General features: G+C 45.0%; 1 protein-coding gene across 1 annotated transcript in view; it reads left to right on the plus strand.

Annotated features, from left to right (window-relative positions):
- Window positions 1–9,383, plus strand: part of NDRG1 (N-myc downstream regulated 1) — a 47,911-nt gene extending 38,528 nt beyond the window's left edge. Inside the window, exons 13-16 of the mRNA XM_040432545.1 lie at window positions 265–312; window positions 596–631; window positions 745–796; window positions 8,387–9,383. Of these exons, the coding sequence (XP_040288479.1) occupies window positions 265–312; window positions 596–631; window positions 745–796; window positions 8,387–8,646 (396 nt within the window). The 3' untranslated portion in view covers window positions 8,647–9,383. The remainder of the gene's footprint in view (window positions 1–264; window positions 313–595; window positions 632–744; window positions 797–8,386) is intronic.
- Window positions 9,384–18,285: the final 8,902 nt, after the last annotated feature.

Raw genomic sequence — 18,285 nt, forward strand, 5'->3', positions numbered from 1 at the left:
ATGGTCCTCCAGACAGAGAAGCGTCACAAATTTGAATAAATGGGAACTCCTCCGGTTGGCGTTAAAGCCAAGCAGTGGCACTCTCCTCCCAGCACCTATAACAAATGCTCCAACAGCACGCCTAGCTAAGTCCTTGTTTATTGCCTTCACAGAAAAATGTCCATAGGGACCACCCCTTCAAATTAACTTTCTATGGTCATTGTTAAACTTTTGTTTTGTTTTTTAAAATGTTTTGAGATAACATTATTTGTATTTATTTTTAAGGTGGAATGCAACTCAAAACTTGACCCAACTAAGACTACATTACTAAAGGTAGGACCCAGTTACCTTCTTTATGGGCTAGTGTCCTGCATGGACTCATAGCATGAAGAGGCTGATGATTACTATACAAAATGGTAACTCCAGCAATCAGCAATGTGCACAAGAACTTGAATGGGGCAATGCTGCAGTACTAGTCTTAGTCGCATGTACAAACATATGTCTTTGGCTGAAAGAACTGGTAGAGAGGTGGTACCTACATATGAAAAAATTATGGTCTATCAACCTCATCATATTTATTCATATCATTAAAAATATGTTTCTTTATTACCTGCAGATGTCAGACTGTGGAGGATTTCCACAAGTTGTTCAGGTAATTATCAATTTTTTAAGTAAATTTTAAATAAAACCACATTTAAAAAAATTCCAACGAGTTGTAATTGTAACTACTGGTCTTTCATCACTGTAAATTGTTATTGTTTTCAGCCTGCCAAGCTTGCTGAAGCCTTTAAATATTTCGTCCAAGGCATGGGCTACAGTAAGTATGATAATAAATTGCATACACCATTAGATATTTATATTGCTTTTATATCTGCATAGACTCAATACAGTTAACTATGTAAAATTACAGTGTGAACAAAGTGTAAGAAACATGATCCAACAGGATCGAGCATAGATTTCTTTTAATTTCATTTTAGCAGCAGTGACCACAATTTGGGCACATAACTTTTATAATAGTAGTTATATTCTTTTTTTTTTTTTTTTTGCCAATTAATAATCACTTTAGTGTATAATATATATATAAATATATCACATATCACGACCGTGTACATAGCAAAGAAAAACATAAGCATTCCCATAACAACCCCCCCCCCCCCCAATGGCTGTCGTTGCCCTCAGTTCAGTCAAAAAAAGGCGCAAAACACAAATAGGTTATTTCTACGTGCATCTCTCCGATTCCTTTCAATCTCTTCATATATTTTAATTTGCTGAAAGTATAAAGCCCACTCCCTTGACGAGGGCGGGGCGGCAGCGCCTCAATACCTGACCAATATGACCTTTGCTACCATCAATCCTCTCATCCAGATCCGTCTGACATACGAGGGAACTTCTGTTTCTGAGCCAAAATCACCAAAGATTACTATCAAGATCCCCGGGTTATAATTCATTGAGGATTCCTTTTGTAGGGCAAGAAAAACCTCATCCCAGAATTTCCTGACTTTGCTGCAGCTCCAAAGCAAATGGACATAATTCGCATTCACATATCCGCATTTAGGGCAACAACAAACCCGATCCCTATTCTGGGGAAATTTTCCCTGGGTTTTAGGGGTATAATACAGTCTATGGAGAATCTTAAATTGGATTAATCTATGTGCACTGGAAACTGTCGCCCTTCTCACGTTCCTATAGATATAGTGGACCACTGTAGAGGGGAGCAATTCAGCTCTTGCTCCCATCTACTTGGGCTTTTAAAAGGCGTTACAGTTGCCAGTGCTCTACGAAATTTAGCGTATAAGCTAGATAGCTTCACCTTCACATCCCTCTGTGCATCACAGTAATCAAAGAAAATATTCTCTTGTGGAAAAATACGGCCCCTGTTCCTAGAGGCTTCAAATATATGTTTCAAGCGTGCATACATAAATAAGTCTAGTGATGAACTATCGGTTAAACCAAATTCTGAAAATGACTTAAAATGACCTAAATAAAATAAGTGAGACACCCTACTGATGCCTTTACGTGTCCAATAACCAAATTCAGTAATTTTACAAAATTCCTCTAGCCCCTCGTTCCTCCACAAAGGGGTAAAAACAAGCGGGCCGGGAACTTTAAGTATTTCTTTTAACCTATTCCACACCCTCTGTAGTGAATAAGGGATCAACAACGACTTCCTCATTCCCATAATCCCTGTTTCCAAACATGCAAAAATATTATCTATTGGCTTATTAATAACTTTATTCAGAAAACGTATAAGTAGGTTCTCTTTCCCATTACAACACCGTTGAATCTGTGCACATAAATAATAACCCTGAAAGAAGGGAAATGAAAGCCCACCATCCACCTCCGACAAGCATAAATATCTCTGCTTTATACGCACCCTCTTTCTGCCCCAGATTAGGTCATTAATAGAGGTCTCCAATCTATGGAAGAAGATGTCATCAATCCAAATAGGAGAGGCACAAATTGGGAACAGAACCATAGGCAAAATAATCATTCTAATTAATGCGATTCGATCTATCTGTGCCAGATTCAATTTGCGCCAAGCGCCAACCTTGGTCCTAACTTTATCTAAAATTGGGGCCAGATTAAGCTCATAAAACCTACTTATTGGAATCCCAATCTTAACCCCCAAATAATCCAAGGTATCATCAGGGGCCAAAACTCGAACTCGCGTCCCTACATCTAGAGCTTTCTGGCTCAGCGGGAGGAGCGATGACTTTATCCAATTAATCATATACCCTGATAGTTTGCCATACTGTTCTATTACCTCTATAACATATGGGAGGATTTTATAACCCTGATCCAAAAACAGAATCACGTCGTCTGCGTATAGACTTATTTTGTCGCTCACTCCCGCGAGCCCAAAGCCCTCTATAGATTTATCAAGACGAATCCGACAAGCCAGCGGTTCAATAAAAAGCGCGAAGAGGAGAGGAGACAGGGGGCAACCCTGTCTCATCCCTCTCCGCATCATAACAGGAGAGGAACCGATACCATTAATCTTAATGTATGCAACCGGCTGTTCGTATAACATTTGAGTCATTTCCAAGAAGGGTTTCCCAAAACCAAAACCAGACATTGTACCCCAAAGAAAAGGCCACTCCATCCTGTCAAACGCCTTTGCGGCATCTAATGACAGGACGGAGTGGTCCGCACCGCCTCCTACAGACAGATTCAAATATACCCTATTTATACTTGTATGAATTTGTCGACCCGGGATAAAGCCCGTCTGGTCGGGATGCACCAGACTGGCTATAACCCTCTTCAAGCGAGTAGCAAGGACTTTTTGCAAAAAACTTATAGTCGGTGTTTAGGAGCGATATAGGTCTATATGACCCCACATCGCATGGGTCCTTATCCTTCTTCAAGACCATGACAATCACGGCTTCCCTAAATGAAGGGGGTAAAGAACCAAATGCACAGGATTCATTAAAAACCCGAAGGAGGATAGGCAAGAGTGATTTAGCATGATACCTATAGATTTCAAATGGCAGGCCATCTAAACCGGGAGATGAACTATACTTTAGGGCCGGGAGAATCTCCTGAAGTTCCTCCAAAAGAATGGGGGAATCCAACATTTTACTGGCTTCAATAGATAGCTGGGAGAGCGATAGTTGTTGAAGATAATAATCAATGTCAGAACGACTAACCACAGCCTCAGATTTATATAGAGTAGAGTAATATTTCACAAATTCCTCTCTAATCTCCTCTACTGATCTCACTCCAATTCCCTGTGAATTCCTAATCTCTTTTATAGAGGTGTCCTCTCTCTGATTGGCCACCAACCGAGCCAAAAACCTACCTGTTTTACCAGACTCACAAAAACGATTTTGGCCCTGAAACAAAAGCTTGTGTTGTGCCTTTTTATATAAAAGTGTCTTAAGCTGAAAGTTAGCCTCCTTTATTCGGGTGATAAGTTGCTCGCTATGGCAAACAATCAGTGCAGCACGTAGGCTCCTTATTAAGTCTGTGAGTTCTTTCTCCCTTCGTCGTGCTTCCTTTCTAAATCTATGGATCTTATTAAAGTACAAACCCTGAATGTGGGCCTTCAACGCGTCCCACACAAAGTGTATGTGTGTCGAACCAACGTTGAAGCCCCAGAACTCCCGAATATCCTGATCTACTCGGGACTGCTCCCCAATCACCACAAACCAATGCGGGTTCAATTTAAAAGTTCTTCCGGAGGGTAAATCCTCCGTAAACGCAATCAGAACTGGGGAATGATCCGAAATTCCGTGCGGTTCATACCTCATCCTCAGGACGCGGCCGCACAGATCCCGACTTGCGAAGGCCAAGTCAATACGGGACATAGACCCGTATGAATGGTTAAAGCAAGAAAAGATTTTTTTGTTGCCATAGAGGTGGCGCCAGATATCCACCAGCGCCAGCTCCTGGCACACAGCGATCAAAGGAGATCCGCTGCGGCCTCGCCCGGATGCAGAGGAAAACCGATCTAACTCAGGGTCCAGTACTGCATTGAAATCACCTGCCACCAATAAGGCACATTGATTTTTAGAAGTTATATATTGGGCTAGATGAGAGAAAACCGTTGGTTTAAATGGCGGGGGGACATAGATGAAGGCCAATATCACCTCCTGCCCTTTCCAGTACCCGTGGAGAAATACATATCTCCCTTCTTTATCAATGATACTATCTAGTGGTTGGAAATCCAGCCCGCGATGAATATATACACTAACACCTCTTGCATAAGAAGAATAGCAGGCATGATACTATAAACAGTCGCTGCCCAGCGCGTCCCTCCAGCCCGCCCATCTCCTGCTGAATGCGATCCTCCGTGTGACGCAGCGGACGAATTCTCGCGCATGCGCCGTGCGCGGCTGTATTCGGCGCATGCGCATTGAATGTCTGCTCCCAGCTCAGACGTCTCAAATGCGCCGAATACAGCCGCGCACGGCTCATGCGCGAGAATTCGTCCGCTAGCTCAGACATCTCAAATGGGCCGAATACAGCCGCGCACGGCGCATGCGCGAGAATTCGTCCGCTGCGTCACACGGAGGATCGCATTCAGCAGGAGATGGGCGGGCTGGAGGGACGCGCTGGGCGGCGACCGTTTATGAAGGTAGACGGAGCCTCTAGGTGCTAATGACACCCACATAGCACCTAGAGGCTCATTAGCATATTTATAAAAGTTCGTTTTTTAGCAAAACCGCTGTCCCACAAGCGATTATAGTAGGATGGTTAAGCAGAGCAGACACTAGCGGATCGCTAGTGTCTGACAGCTAATTATGTGATACAAAGGGATAGAAACCCTTTAACAGGTTACCAAAGATCAGATTTATATATCCCCTAAATAAGACTGATGTCTCTAGTTCCGCAGACAATATTGAAGTGTCCAGAAATTTTGTCCAGAAACTTTCCAATTGCCAGTCCATCCATAAGAAAGAAGGCAGGGGCCAGGACTATAGGGCGAAGGGGGTCTTTTATTCCTTATATAGTCCTCTATACCTTATGGAAAGAGGGGGGGGGGGGTTAGTTCACCAAACAGCGGAGCCGCAGACTCCAGCGGGCACCGCAGCTGCACCAGGGAATAAACCCAAAGCTCACGGCGGGCACAGCTGCCCACAAAACCTAATAACAGTAATACCGCAGTAGGTTAGGGGACACCACCCCACTACCACCCCTCACCCGCTCCAAGAGCCAGAAAATTCACAAGTCATTGTTTCAGAGATGTTGAAAAGCACCCCATGCCACCTGCATCCGGCCCCGAACCCCCACTTCCCCCAGAGGAGTCGAGATCCCGATTTAACTAATATCCTGCAAGCCCCGGTATCTTACCAGCTCCGATACCCGGCACCTCCCAGGCAGCCAGAGAGAAACCAGCTGATCACAACGAGGTGTATCGGGCAAGCCGCGATAGCCTGGCAACACAGAACAGAGCGCAGCTCCAGCAGCTCCAGCACCTGGCGCCCAGCAGATCCACAGCGATGGAGCACCACACGACCGGTCCCAGCAGCAGGAACACCGTAGGAAGTCAGATCAATCGGCCCTCAGCGTTCGGCATCCCCCAAAAGATTGATATTCAGCGGAGGCTCACCACAGGCACCAGCAGCCGGCTGACTCCCCTCCAGAGCATCTGGGCTCCGCTAACCAGGTCTGATCAGCGGGTGGCGTTCTTTAGGATCCCGGCACCACATCGAGGAAATCGGCAGAGCGCAGCGATGAGGCGGTGAGGCAGGGAGAGAGGAGAGGGCGGCCAGAGGCGGAGCGCGGCACGCCTACGTCATGCCGCTCATCAGGGAATAGTAGTTATATTCTAGTGCACAGGGGCAGTATTATAGTAGTTAATGGCCTCTATATAAAAGGATATAACTGCTACAAACTGGAATATAACTACTATAATACTGCCTCCTATATGAAAAAATATAACTACTACAATACTGCCCAATATATACAAGAATATAACTACTATAATACTGCTCCTATGTACAAGAATATAATATAACTACTATAATACTGCTCCTGTGTACAAGAATATAACTACTATAATACTGCCTCCTATGTACAAGATCTAACTACTATAATACTGCCTCCTATGTACAAGAATATAACTACTATAATACTGCTCCTGTGTACAAGAATATAACTACTATAATACTGCCTCCTATGTACAAGAATATAACTACTATAATACTGCTCCTATGTACAAGAATATAACAACTACAATACTGCTCTTATGTACAAGAATATAACTACTATAATACTGCTTCTATGTACAAGAATATAACTACTATAATACTGCTCCTATGTACAAGAATATAACTACTATAATACTGCTCCTATGTACAGGAATATAACTACTATAATACTGCTCCTATGTACAGGAATATAACTACTATAATACTGCTCCTATGTACAAGAATATAACTACTATAATACTGCTCCTATGTACATGAATATAACTACTATGATACTGTCTCCTATGTACAAGAATATAACTACTATAATACTGCCTCCTATGTACAAGAATATAACTACTATAATACTGCTCCTGTGTACAAGATCTAACTACTATAATACTGCTCCTATGTACAAGAATATAACTACTATAATACTGCTCCTATATAGAAGAATATAACTACTATAATACTGCTCCTATGTACAGGAATATAACTACTATAATACTGCCTCCTATGTACAAGAATATAACTACTATAATACTGCTCCTATGTACAAGAATATAACTACTATAATACTGTCTCCTATGTACAAGAATATAACTACTATAATACTGCTCCTATGTATAAGAATATAACTACTATAATACTACCTCCTATGTTCAAGAATATAACTACTATAATACTGCTCCTGTGTACAAGAATATAACTACTATAATACTGCCTCCTATGTACAAGAATATAACTACTATAATACTGCTCCTATGTACAAGAATATAACAACTACAATACTGCTCCTATGTACAAGAATATAACTACTATGATACTGTCTCCTATGTACAAGAATATAACTACTATAATACTGCCTCCTATGTACAAGAATATAACTACTATAATACTGCTCCTATGTACAAGAATATAACTACTATAATACTGCCTCCTATGTACAAGAATATAACTACTATAATACTGCTCCTGTGTACAAGATCTAACTACTATAATACTGCTCCTATGTACAAGAATATAACTACTATAATACTGCTCCTATATACAAGAATATAACTACTATAATACTGCTCCTATGTACAGGAATATAACTACTATAATACTGTCTCCTATGTACAAGAATATAACTACTATAATACTGCTCCTATGTATAAGAATATAACTACTATAATACTACCTCCTATGTTCAAGAATATAACTACTATAATACTGCTTCTATGTACAAGAATATAACTACTATAATACTGCCTCCTATATACAAGAATATAACTACTATAATACTGCCCCTATGTACAAGAATATAATTACTATAATACTGCTCCTATGTACAAGAATATAACTACTATAATACTGCTCCTATGTACAAGAATAGATCTACTATAATACTGCTCCTATGTACAAGAATATAACTACTATAATACTGCCTCCTATGTACAAGAATATAACTACTATAATACTGCCTTCTATGTACAAGAATATAACTACTATAATACTGTCTCCTATGTACAAGAATATAACTACTATAATACTGCTCCTATGTACAAGAATATAACTACTATAATACTGCTCCTATGTACAAGAATATAACTACTATAATACTGCCTTCTATGTACAAAACTATAACTACTATAATAATATTGCTCCTATTTACAAGAATATAACTAAGATAATGCTGCCCCTGCGTGAAAGAATATAACTGCTTTTTAACTACCTGAGCTTTGCGTTCATCTTAGTGGATCCATATATTACAATGCTGTGTATTTTCTTAGTGCCTGCTGCCAGTATGACGAGACTGATGAGATCCAGAACAAACTCTGGAGCCAGTGTGTCCTCCATGGATGGTAACAGAAGCCGATCTCACACCAACGAAGGAACTAGGAGCCGCTCCCACACCGGAGAAGGTAACAGAAGCAGAGCTCAGACCGGCGAGGGGAACCGCGGCCGCTCCCACACAGACACCAGAATGGAAGTGAATAACACCAACAACCCGGACCACAACAACGTCAAATCTATGGAAGTTTCCTGCTAAATCAATGATCTCAGTGATCAGTGTAAACTTTCCTGCCAATTTGTACAGATGAAGGAATAGTTTTATCTCTGGAGAGTACGATCACGACAGCCAAAGGGTTAAAGTTGGCATAAATTCTGGAATACTGAAAAATTTTCGAGGACCAAAGATGAAGTGTGACATTTAGCACCCAGCTTCTCGTAGCCCACACTCCAAAAACATATGGTAAAGTTCTAGAAAGTTCACCCTGTGTTATTAGCACAAGTTAAAAAATGTTGCATTTGATTGTGCTTCATTAGCTCATATAACACATAATTTTTTAAAAATTTTTAATACCACTCAATTTGTAGCGATACTGGGCTGCCTAGCACTAAAAAATGTACATACGTAATTGAAGATATTTATAAATGTGTTGTGCATCTAAATCTCTCGTAGTTTTAAATACTAAGAAATAGTTTTTACTATAAAAAACTTGTTAGAGGAATTTTTTATGTGAAAAAAATATTTCAAATATGATCACGCTTATTTTTACAAAATTATTTTTATTTTAAATAATTTTTCCACCTCGTTTCATGTATCAAATTTTTTTCCCCATCATTACGGACACTATTAAAATAAGGGTCATGAAAAATCATCATAATGAATATGCTAAGAACTTTTTAGCGGCTACAGCTGCCGTTATCCATGCGTTGATTTAGAGTGCTAACAATATTCTGTTCAATAAACTATATATCAGACAAATGATTGCTGCTAAAATTTTTAAAATTTTTTAAAAAAAGTTCAAATGAAGACTTTTTTTTTATTGTAACCCATTCAATTATTGTTACTAAGGTTCCACCAAATTTCTGTTTGTTCAATGGCAACAATTAAATTTTTTCCTTTTGATAACGATGTTTTATTGTTTCATGACCAAAAAACAGTCTAATTTCTGCTTTAGTTGATTTTAGCCTGTTCTATGTTACTCATTATCCAGTGTTCTATATATTTTCATTTTTAAAGTGTTTTGGGGCAGAAAACTGTGATTTTTCTAGAACTAGTTAAAGGAGCTCGTTGTATCCACATGAATGGGGATTATTGTATTTATTAAAGAACAATAAACTTGTTACTTTGCAGCATCTGTGTGATTTTTTATTTATTTTTTAAATTACTGAAACAAAGCGACCATTTGGCCTCCGGATGTGTCGTCTGCTAAATGATGTAAATGATCCTTGGTTGCTATTTTAACTTTAAAGGCGTTGTCCTCAGGATAGGTCCTCAATAGGGTTGAGCGAACTTCACGTTTTGAAGTTCGAGTTCGGGTATATGCTGAATTGCTTTATGGATTCCGTTACCACGGACCATAATGCAATTCTATGACAGAATGCATAATACTGATTTATCTTAGCATTAAAGGGGTATTCCCAGCACAGACAATGGGGGCATATCGCAAGGACATGCCCCCATTGTCTGATAGAGGCGGGTCCCGCACCTACGCCGAGAACAGAGCTGCGTTCTGGAAGTACAATTTATTTCTATTTCATGACCGCCTCTGGGAGGAGTTGAATACAACTTGATACAGATCCCACTGAAGTCAATACTGGGTTTTATAAATACATATGCAGTTAGCTCCCTCTAGTGGTGGCAGCAGCCAGTCAAGTGTTATCATTTATTCAGAAAAGAATTGAGGACATTTGGTTGATTTCCCAATGTGGTTTATTCTGAGTTTGCTATGGGCCCAGGTCTCTTCTCATCGCGGCCATCCATGTAGAACTGTACAGTATCATGCACAATCAGTAAACACAAACTTGAATTGTCATGATTAGGGTTGAGTGAACCCAAACTGTAAAGTTCAGGTTCGGATTTTTGGACCCGAAAATTTCCGTAAAAGTTCGGGTTCGGTGTTCGCCGCTTTCTTGGCGCTTTTTGAAAGGCTGCACAGCAGCCAATCAACAAGCGTCATACTACTTGCCCCAAGAGGCCATCACAGGAATGCCTACTAATGGCTGTGATTGGCCAGAGCAGCATGTGACCCAGCCTCTATATAAGCTGGAGTCACGTAGCGCTGCACGTCACTCTGCTGTTACAAGTGTAGAGAGAGGATGCTGCTGGACTTGTGATTTCAGGGAGAGAATAGGAGAGAATCTAACTCAGCGATCTACAGAGAAATAGTTGTGTGGGTGCAGGGCACTATCGTTTTACCCTGCCCTGAGGCCATTGACCAAAAATACTAACTTTTATAATTCTGTTAGTTAGGTGGGTGTCGGCGGCGGCGGCCATTTTATGCATGCTCAGTGCACCAGCACTGCATCTGAGCTTTTGGGACATTGCAAATCACCATTTTCTTTTGCAAACTACAACATCTGGATTAGTCAGTGTGCAATTTAAGGTAGAAATACACCCATCATTTTCTGGGGTTTTAAAAATACACTCTTTTGACAAAAAGCACTATTTTCAGGCCTTGCAGCATCAGCACGTGGGAAATTACAGGCTTATATACTGCTGTCAAATTCATTTGGGCACAAAAAATTTAGTTGGCAGCCTTTGATGCAGATGTCATTGTGAGATTTACCCTTAATACATTTGGGTTACATTCAGAGATTTTAAATACCGCCATTTGGTGCACCAATATTGAATTCAGACCCAAATCGCAAAGCGAAAAAACGCCCGGTATATTGCTGTCCAAACTAACTACAAGTAAATACCCAAAACTAGACTCAGAACAGCATGTAATATAGAATTACAAAATTATTATTATTTTTTTTATTGGACATACACTTGTTTAAAACATAGAAATCCGTATACATTAGCAGCATTAAATCACACAGGATAGATATCCACAGGTCTGTCACATTATAGTACATAAAACTTGCAATAAAAACTCCCAAGCTGTGAGAAAAAAGTAATAAATCACAGCCCACAGTTAGTATATATAAAGTGCATAGTGCGACGGCTACAAAATAACATAGGGGAGATAAATGCAGTCAAGATAAATACAGACCAAGACAGTCCGGGATCCCAACACGTGTTTCGCGGTCGCTTTCTCAAGGGATAGTGGTGGTGTGTATACACTGATCATATATAGTCTGCAAATTGGGGTAGATTGGGAGCACATGAACTACAAACAAACACACGCCCAGGAACAGGAACCGGAAGTGCGATGCGTTCCACGCTGGAACACATCAAATCACTTCCGGTCCAGTCAGTGTCCGGACACTCGTACCTTCATAACATTCACACATATCATAACATGGAAGGAGGGAGACATAGATAGGATACCAACAGGGTCGCTCATGACCACAGACTGCATAATGATTCCACGCCGGCTGGCCGAAGCAGATCGCGCGCCGGCCATACCGGATATCCGGCATGCGATCCACCGTGAAACGCACCAGCCCCAATTCAGCCGACGCAGTCTCCTCCCGTATCAAAGAAGAGGCCAGCTGTAGATCCCGTAAAAACAGCGAAGCATGGTCACATGATGCGTTCCACGCTGGAACGCAACCAGCGCTCTGCGGCACAAATTAGAGCTAAGACCCTCCATTCGTCGTGCAAATAACTATTGAAAAGGCCATACATATATATTTGTGTAAGGGGCTTACGGTAGTACAGTGAAGAGCCCTGGGAAAGCAGGGAATGAGTGCAGTCGGTTGAGGTGTGCCGAAACCGAGGATGAGGTAGGCCTGAGAAAGAAGAGGGCCCACCCAAGGAAAAGATATGGAAGAAATGAGTTGTAAATGAGTGGAGTGGTGGGAGGGTCAAAAGCTCAGACCTCAATGATGCAGGAGCCAGGTAAGGGGAGTGCCCTAAATAGGCTGGAGGCGGACCTCAGCCCCTCCCACAAATCCAGGCAATCTGCCTTAATACTTGTGTAAGGGGCTTACGGTAGTACAGTGAAGAGCCCTGGGAAAGCAGGGAATGAGTGCAGTCGGTTGAGGTGTGCCGAAACCGAGGATGAGGTAGGCCTGAGAAAGAAGAGGGCAAAAATGGAAATGAACCAGTTTATTGTAGCCAATTGATGTATCAATAGCTTGACCCGACATGTTTTGGAAAGCCACTCTTAACTCTTGTGTTGGATTGGGAATGTATTGCGCGTAAGCGGATGACTCCCAGCGCCCCAATTCCCTGATGACATGAGTGAGGATGTTGGCACTGGAGGCCGTGAACGTGGCTCCAATGCGAAAGGAGTGCCCTGAGTAGTTGGCTGCGTTGAGGCCTAGTTGTGTGAGGGATGACCCGGCATGGGTCATGAAGGTGGTGGTGGTGAGTACCGAACCATGTAGTTGAAGTAGCGGTTGAGAGGGTAGAACTTGTGACGCTGATTGTAAGCATCCAGGACCCTGACTGGACATCATCTGTTGTGCGTGGGGTAATATGAAATGTTGACGGTAAGTGCTGACTATTCTTGGAGTGAGGTAAGGACAGGATGTAGTGAACCATGTGTTTTGACACGCGGGTGACAAGAAGACAAGGTGAGGTTCGGGTCGTGGAGGCTGTAGTGAATTTCCCGGAACTCAGGAATCCGTAGAAGGCCAAGTAAATTGCCGTTTTGATGATGGAGTTGGCATCTGTTTCAAGAGGCGTGGCGTCCAGTAAGTCGGATAATGCTTTGAAGATATGATTGATTATGGGTAGCCTCTGGGCTGGACGTGCGGGTTCCGTTTCCTGAATCCTCTGAGTATGTATTTGATCTGGTGCGAGGACATGAAGCTGATGTTATTGGGGTGTATGATTAGCATATGATGTTGAAATGCCGGTGAGATATAGTTTGATGGTGTTGTATGACATTTGAGTTTGAGGTGGCAAAAGAAGCAACCCCGGAAGAGACGTCATGACAAAAGGGTGTGTGATGTTGTGTTCCAACAGGAACCTGTTGAATAGTGTGAACGCTCTGCCGTATGTTCTATGTGTATTTGTCTGATAGTGCTAAGTGGGACAAAGACTGGCTATGCCGCATGATGCCTTCTAATCCAGAATGAGCTGTTTGAAATGATGGAGTGATGGAGGCCGTGGGTGACGCTGATGGGAGAGCTTGATGAAATGCCTGAAATTTGACGCGAGACAGATTGTCAGCTGCCGTATTGCCCACCCCCCGGGACATGGAAACAATGTAAGAAGAAATTATTGCAAGTGGCCAACCAAGGAAGTCTCCGCAGAAACCTCACGATTGTGAGAGATTTGGAACGATCCTGTTGATGAACTGGCAGGTCGTATGGTTGTCTGAATAGCACCGGACCGACATGTTTGCCCATGAATGACCCCACGCTACGGCAGCCGCCACGATGGGGTAGATCTTGAAAAGCGCTGAGGCAGTGGAGAATCTCTCCAAACCCCGGAACGCAGGAGGCCAGCTGCCCCACAGCCAATCGTTCCTAAAAATGGCCGCGAAGCCTGTGGTAGATGCCGCATCTGACCAGATAGAGGGGGAAGAGTCCGACGGCTGAGGGAGAAACAAGCTCCCGCCATTCCAGGTGGACAGAAATCTCCCCCACATGCCCAGACCTGCCGCAGCGTGGGCATCCAGGGACAACCCGTGCGAGTCGTGTGGAAAAAAGGGGAGAGGTGCAGGAGCCGTGATATAAATGAGCGACCCTGAGGTGGATGCGCATGGCAAAGATCAGGGAGCCCAGCAGGGACTGCCGTTTTTTGCGGCTGCCGCTGCTGAGTTGAAGGTAGTTGTCTATGTGGGCGAGAATGTCCTGGATCTTCCCGGATGGCAAACTGGCTTGCATTGAGGGTGAATCCAACTGGGTACCCAGGAAAGGTGATGACCGTGTCTGGCCCTTCTGTCTTCTTGGTGGCGACGGGTACCCCAGGTTCCTCCTCCGGTATTATGTGCGCCGGGCTGACTTCTTGGTCCTCCAGGCTAACGGTCGACGTGATCACTGGCAATCCGGCCGGCGCCGGTGACGCTGCTGGTGGTGGCCCTGCCAGGGAGAGGGTCGCGGTGACCGATTCCAGCCTCTCCAACCTGGCGTTGACTTTAGACATGGATGACATTTAGAGAGGACAGCATGGTATGTATATCCCCTGTGCTGGACTGGCTAGGTCCTTCCCCTGCCTCCCTGTTATCGGTTGGCGAGCGCAGCAGCCGGAAAAGCTCTGCTCTCCTCGCCGTGGCGGGGAAGGGAACAAGCCGTCACCTTAACTCCATCGTTATGCGCGGGATTGTCCAGGATCTGATGGGTGCTGGACTGGCTAGACCGTCTCCCTGGGTAGCAGTGACGGATCTAGCAGGGGTGCCAGGTAGGGAGAAGTTCTCTATCCCTTCCAGAGACATGGTAAAACAAAACAGTTGATTAGCTTGGGGAAACACAGGATCGTGCTGGCAAGCTAGCTAGGCCGGATGGCGAAAAAATTATACTTGCATGGTGACAGATGAGGCCCTGCTAATTTGCCAAGCGGCTTGAGAGGCTCTACCTATGATTTGGCACGAGGGGTTAATGAGGCCACTTGTGGTAGTGGCAGGAGCGTTGGCCTCTCGGTGACTGTAAGACAGGACTAGGGGAAGGGAGTGACAGGTGAGGCCCTCTCTATGCAACACGCGAGGCGGCTTACTAACGAGGTGGCGCGTTGGGCGGGTGCCTCTGTACGTTTGAGGCGGGGTGTCGGCCTCGCGGGACCACTAACTGCTGGCGAAGCCAAGAAGGATGTAACCTAGTGGGATGATGGTGCCCCTAAAGCCAGCACACTGACCCTAACGGGATCATTCGAAATGTAAGGAAGACTTTTGTTAAATGAGCAGGTGAACGTACCTGGTGGTAAGAAAATTCTCCGGATACACGGTAGTGCAAAATACAATATAGGTTGACCGCCTGAAAAAGGGGGAGGGTAGACATAAAATAGTGTGATGAAATGTGACAATGTACATGGTACATATGCATGACCCGGAGGATCATGACGGTTGTTCATGAAATGATAGCTTGCGCCTGGTGTGAGAAGAGACCAGCGCGTGGCGCATGGCCATGCACAAGTGGGAATGTGTGTTTTGCAATCCAATGGAACGTATTGGTCTGTGTCCTTTAATTGTTTTTTTTTTTTGTTTTTTTTTTAGTGACGGGACCATCCGAAATGTAAGGAGAAAATCGTTTAAGAGCAGGTGTACGTACCTGGTAACAGAAAGTAGTATGATGAGAGTGGACTGTGGTATAAACATTAGCATGACCCGAGAGGATCATAACGTGAATATGCAATAATGCAGCGCCTGTGCGGGTGATGTGCGAAATGAGGCCTGTGATTTATTACGTGGCGGAGCGTGTGATCGTGCGGACTGTATGGATTCCCGTTTTTTTTTATTTATTTTTTATTTTTTTAATTTAGTTTATTTATTTATTTATTTTTTATTTTTTTATTTTTTATTTTTTTTGACCCTGGGGCAAAGTGGTGGGTTTATGTTTATGTGTGGGGGCTGTTTGACCTAATGGCGGTGGGGTGTTTTAACAAGAAGGGTTTGTGTGCAAGGCAAACAGGCTGGTTATTCATGAAATGACAGCTTGCGCCTGGTGTGAAAGAGACCAGTGCGTGCCGTGTGGCCATGGCCAGGCGGAAAGCGCGTGCCTGCAATAGGTGATGACCCATCCGAAGGGTAGATCATCGTTAACAAAAAGGTGAAGAACCCCTTTGAGACAGTCACTTTGCCGCTGAGCGAGTATGGGAAATTGTGCCCTTCCAGCCAGACGAGCATTTATAAGATCATGCATGATTTTGGACAGGAGGGCCTGGCTCATGATCTTCCATGTTTATTCCAAAGGTGTTAGATGGCGTTTCCCTTTCTTTTATTGGGGTTGCTGGGGTGTGTATGACTGGAGGGGCGTGCTGGAAGGCTCCCCTGCCGTCCGACGGCGGCCCCCCGCAACAGATGCGGCGCGCACGGCCGCCGGGATACCGCGCACGCGCCGACGGCATCGCCGCGCATACGCAGAACCCCGGCCGCGCACGCGCAGACCAGGCACCAGGACGCGGCCGGGCGCCATCGGCCGCGCGGCAGGAGGAGCGGTAACCAGGCAGGCTGTGGTGGGGAGGGGATGTCATGGCAGCGGTGAGCCCAGTGGAGGTGAAATGAATGGGGGGTGTGCAGGTTGCACCGCCGCTGGCCCCCGTGACTGCGCACGTAAATGACCGGGGGGGGGGGGGCCACGAACGTGTAGGTGAAGTGAAAGTGAGTCATGTGGAACATACTTGGAAGATTTGTGACTGTGTGTGAGGAGTGACATGGAGCATGTGAAATGAAAGCCATTTATTTGTGAACCCATTCGTCCGGAGTCCCCCCCCCCCCCCCCCCCCCCCCCCACGGCCGCCGGGACACCGCGCATGCGCCGACGAAATCGCCACGCATGCGCAGAACCCCGGCCGCGCATGCGCAGACCAGGCCCCAGGACGCGGCCGGGCGCCATCGGCCGCGCGGCAGGAGGAGCGGCAACAGGCAGGAGGTGGCGGGGAGGGGACGTCCGAAGCAGCGTGCGTGCGAGGGTGTGAGCAGTGTGGCCCTTTCAGCTGCGCAAGGTCATGTGAGCAAGTGTGTGATTTTTTGGGCCCTGCTGTGACATGAAAGGGGGGGGGGCCATGAATGTAAGTGAGTTGCAGGGTGGTTTGCTGAACTGGAATGGGAGGAAACCCAGGAACAATAACCTGGGCTGGCTTGCTGCAGGGTGGTGACTGGAGTAGGGCTGCTGTGTGGTCTTGTCCCTTGTGCCTCGTAAAAGGCACGACAGACATGAAATGCAAGTGACTTGTGAGCGAGAAACCGTGACATGAGTGAAATGATTGTGAAATGGAATGGTACAGGGGCAGGCACCGGGACGCGGCCGGCAGGAGGAGCGGCGGAACAGGAAGGAGGCGGTGGGGAGGGGAAGCTTGTGGCAGCGGTATGCCCAGTGGAGGCGGACATGAATGGAGGGTGTACCAGGTGCACCGCAGCTGGCACCTGTAGCCGTGCACATGAACATGAGTGGGGGGGGGGGGGGGGGGCATGAATGTGGATGATGTGGGGTGATATGAACTGACCCAGCAATGGGGAATGAGCCCGGAACCACCAGGGTGCTGAACGGAGTGTTAGTACTGTGGGAAGACGCCAGAATAAGACATGAGAGAAATGAGATGCCGGTGATTGATGCGAGAAGCCGTGACATTGGTGCAGCGTGTATGAGATGAAACAAACCGAAATGGGAGATTAACCCAGGAACCATTGGCCGCCTGCTGCAGAGCTGTTGACCAGAATGGTGGTACGGTTGTGAACAAATTGCGCATGAACAGGCGTGACAGAAATGAATACAGGTGACTTGTATGAAAAATCCGTGACATTGGTGCGCGTTGATGAATGAAATGAACCGGTACAGGGGGCAACCGCGCTCCCCGGCTGTACCGTATGGATGACTCAGAAACCACTGCCTGCATGCCGCAGGGGTGTTGACCGGAGTGGTGATACGGTGCAGATACCTTATGCATGAACAAGACATGACAGAAATGAAAAGCTGGTGACTTGTGCGAGAAAGCCGTGACATTAGTGCAGCGTTTGGTGAAATGAAATGAACAGAAATGGGGGATTGCCCAAGAAAACGACTGCATGCATGCCGCAGGGGGCCGACCGGAATGGTGGTACGGTGTGGACAAATTGAGCATGAACAAGGCGTGACAGAAATGAAATACTGGTGACTTGTACGAGAAAACAGTGACATGGGTGCAGCG

The sequence above is a fragment of the Bufo bufo genome, chromosome 5 (assembly GCF_905171765.1).
Source record: "Bufo bufo chromosome 5, aBufBuf1.1, whole genome shotgun sequence".
Lineage (NCBI taxonomy): Eukaryota > Metazoa > Chordata > Amphibia > Anura > Bufonidae > Bufo > Bufo bufo.